The sequence below is a fragment of the Egretta garzetta genome, unplaced genomic scaffold (assembly GCF_000687185.1).
Source record: "Egretta garzetta isolate BGI_Z169 unplaced genomic scaffold, ASM68718v1 scaffold2, whole genome shotgun sequence".
Classification (NCBI taxonomy): domain Eukaryota; kingdom Metazoa; phylum Chordata; class Aves; order Pelecaniformes; family Ardeidae; genus Egretta; species Egretta garzetta.
Genome location: NW_009258894.1, coordinates 2603274 through 2606864, shown reverse-complemented (window position 1 = coordinate 2606864; position 3591 = coordinate 2603274). Strand labels below are relative to the sequence as shown.

Sequence of the window (3591 nt, the reverse complement as noted above, 5' to 3'; positions counted from 1 at the left end):
CCGGCTCAACCCCTGGGCCACGGGTGGTCCCGCCTGCCGCGTTCCGGAGGCCCCGTCCTCGCAGCTGTGCCTCACAGAATCACAGAGCATCTCGAGTTGGAAGGGACCCGTAAGGATCATCGAATCCAACCCCCCGCGCCTCGCAGAACTACCTAAAACGAAACCATACGACTAAGAGCGTCATTTAGATGCTCCTTGAATTCCGACAGGCTCGGTGCCGTGACTGCTTCCAGTGACCGACCACCCTCTCAGCAAAGCCCTTTTCCTAATGTCCAGTCTGAATGTCCCCAAGATGGGCCTTGAGGTACATCTGCAACAGACACACGCACCAAATATGAGTAGTTACTGTGCAGATTTTTTTTTTACAGACCTTGAGAAAGATTTGCAAAGGGGAAAAAGAACCACAAAATTCAGAATAGATTTTATGTATTGCTGGGCCAGGATACAAATCCATGCGAAAACTTAAAATGTTTTCTACTGAGGATTGCTTTAGCGATTAGTAGGAGGTGGAATTGTGTGAGCAGCCTCACTCTCTGGCTGGCTGAGCTCCAGATGTGAAGCAAGGCCAGACCCTGTGAGCACCCCTTGGGCTCCTGGGTCTCCTTGGTGGGACTTGCCAGCGAGAGGCAGCTGGGGGTTGTCAGAGGAGCGGTGGTAAGCAGAGGAGAAAATGCAGTGTTCTTACATTGCTTCACATGGTAACTACTGAACAGAAGGATTGCCACAAGATGATGGAGCCGTTAAAGTTTTGGGATCTTAATGAAAAACCCCCAATTAAATTCATACATACAAGCTTATCTATTGGGTATGTAATCTCCAGGCAAAGGAAAATGCTACACTAGCCTGTAGCTTGCTACCATGCACCCATATTCTATACTTGGGATTTCATGTGCTAGGAAATGTAGGAAACCAGTGTGGTCCACTGAAATGGAATGAACTGAATCTTGGGAGTTTTCCTTCTGCCTTAGACCTAGTCATGTTCAGGATCCCCACTAGTTACATTCTGTTTCCCCTAACAACCAAATTCCCTCATCTTACTTGAAAACAAGTAAAGTAAGTTTCAGAGCTATACTTGCATTATTTTAAATCTCTGCTCTTGCAGTATAATGGACTCAATTTTTCTTTACTTCTGTAATTGCATGAAAAATCTAACGATGCTTGTATTTTACTTACAAGGTTTATATCAATGGAGTTTTGGTGATCTTCGCTTTACTCCCTGGCCTTTGAGTACAGACTTTTTGTTATAAATAGACCACTTAAGGAGGGACTTACTCTAATGAATAGTTTCTATGGCCCTCAATTTGTCCTTCTGAAATTGAAAACTCATTATGTGCATACTTTTGTTCATCTTTCTGTAATTCTTATGGTCCCAGCTGGGATTATAATTTATTTAGTAACTGGCAGTTTCATAATGTCACTAGTATCTAACCAAAACCAAATCTGAAACTGTGTCATGCTTCTCCTGCTGTTCTCTGTTCCTTGCCATGTCTGGGAATGCCTGGAATGTGCCTTTAGTGGTAGCGTTTTTGTGGTGGTTTGTTTTTTTTTGTTTGTTTGGTTTTTTTGTGTGGGAAATGCATAACCAAAGCTGTCTCGTGTTTATCTAACAACAGCGATCTCCTTTTGCACAGTCAAATGGGACCTGGGGCACTGTAATTGTCCACTACTTTCCTGCACCTTCTTAGAAGTAACTGCTGTGTTTGAACTGCTGGCGCAGCTGGGTGTGCTCATCTATCAATTTGTGTAAGTAGTCTGTGTCAAAGACTAGAAACAAAGTTCGTTTTTAGGCCCCGGATCCATCTTCTCTCCCCCACAAAGATACAGCACGAACTGCCAGTTTGAAGACATGATGCAGTAAACCATTAAGAAACTCCAGTAAAAGTTTCTTTACCAGAAACTGTGGGTTTACACTTTCCAAGCCCAGCACATGGGCAATTTCTCCAGTGTTGCACTGTGTAACAACGGGTGGGTCAGGTAACTTCATGCATTTGTTAAAACTGCCCAACTGTTCCCATCCTGCGTGACTTGGCAAAATTTTAACCAGTTGGGATGAAATGTTCTAGGCCAGATATCTACCTCAGGCTATTTTATTTTTTGCTCTTAATTTCTTCTACAGCGATTCATTGTTTTCAAGAAGAAAAGCAGAAAAAAATAACATCGTAATAAAAACATTCTGAGAATTTATTTTAAAAAGTCTTGTACCCTAGCAGCAGTGTGAAAATGTAATGGCTGAGGGGGAACAGACAACCTTTTTCAGTGCTGTGGCTTTGCTAGCTAGCCTTGTGAAAACCTGCATAAAGTAAACCAAATCCCATTACTAGGTACACACACACAAAGTATTCACATGCTCCGCAGTTTTACTGTAGTGCAATGAACATCACTGAAGAGTCCACCTGCCCAGACAGCATCTGGACAGAAGCTTCCCTTCCAAAATTAAGGACAAAATTTCAAACTCTCACAGCACACAACATTCAAATTTAATTCTAGCCATTAAAATTTAATGATGTGGGATGTGAGAGCATGCTTTCGCTTCCCCCTGTGCATGGTGAGGGGAAGTGAGTCTGCCCAGGTGAAGCAGATGAGGGAGGGGAAAGGTCCTTGAGGAAGGAGCTTCAGAAATGGGCCCCTGGGTAAGGAAAGGTGCCTTGCTGGTGCCTGGGAGGAAGGGAGCACAACAGGGGGTGGTCGCAGGCACCGGCCAAAATGGCCACAGGGATGTTGGGGGGCCAAAAGGATAAGGAAGCCTATGCAGGAGCCCCAGGAAAGAAAGATGAGGGGAAGCATGGTAAGCTGCTGATTATTGCCTCAGGAAAGTAAAAAAACAAAACTGGGAGTGGCTGGGCAAGGTAATTTGGGAGTAGCGGTAAGAGGAAAAGGTAAGCGGGTGAGTGAGCCTGGGGCCAGGCTGAGAGCAGGGAATAGACATGAATTACTAGGAAAGAGCCTGCAACGATGAGTTGGGAGACCCTCAAGAGCAGAGGCTGCAGAAGGGCAAGGCCGGAATGTAAGGGGGCAGCAACAGAGGTTGCACCAACAGCCTCCATGGCCTGCGGTGGGATGGGGTGGTGGCACTCCCCGCTTCCCTCTGGTCAGCAAACGTCTTTGAACCCATGGCAGAGCTCTCAGCTCTTCCATCCAAGTTCACAGGGGACAGGACGTGGATCACAGAAACACGTTTTGTCATCTCCGGGTCCATGAAAAAGCCTTGCTGTGCAGGAGTTAAGACTCATGGGCCAGGTACCCTTCCAGGGGGCACTTCCAGATTTGCCAGCCAATGGCTGTAAAACCCCTTTTTTGGCTTTAACTAGCTGCCCTTCTAAAACCTTCAAATTAAAGGCAAACGTGCACCCATTACAATGACGCACAATTAAAAACCAAAACCTTATTATGTCTATGGAGGAGCTTTCCTTGCAAATTAAGTATTAAAAAAATGTATCTGTTTTAGCAAATAATATGCATATAGAGAAGTTAGCACTGCCTTTTGAAATTCTGCCTTCGGAGGTACGGACCCGTTTTAAAATACCGGCTTAGAAAGTCTGGCTCCCCGCCGCCGGCTGCCTCCCAGCCCTCCCGAGCAAAATGGCGGCGCCA

At 45.5% G+C, this 3591-nt stretch overlaps 1 protein-coding gene across 1 annotated transcript in view; it reads right to left on the bottom strand.

Annotated features, from left to right (window-relative positions):
• EIF2AK4 (eukaryotic translation initiation factor 2 alpha kinase 4) overlaps positions 1–90 on the bottom strand; it is a 41577-nt gene extending 41487 nt beyond the window's left edge. The window contains exon 1 of the mRNA XM_035889791.1: positions 34–90. Within this exon, the coding sequence (XP_035745684.1) occupies positions 34–90 (57 nt within the window). The remainder of the gene's footprint in view (positions 1–33) is intronic.
• Between the last annotated feature and the right edge of the window lie 3501 nt (positions 91–3591).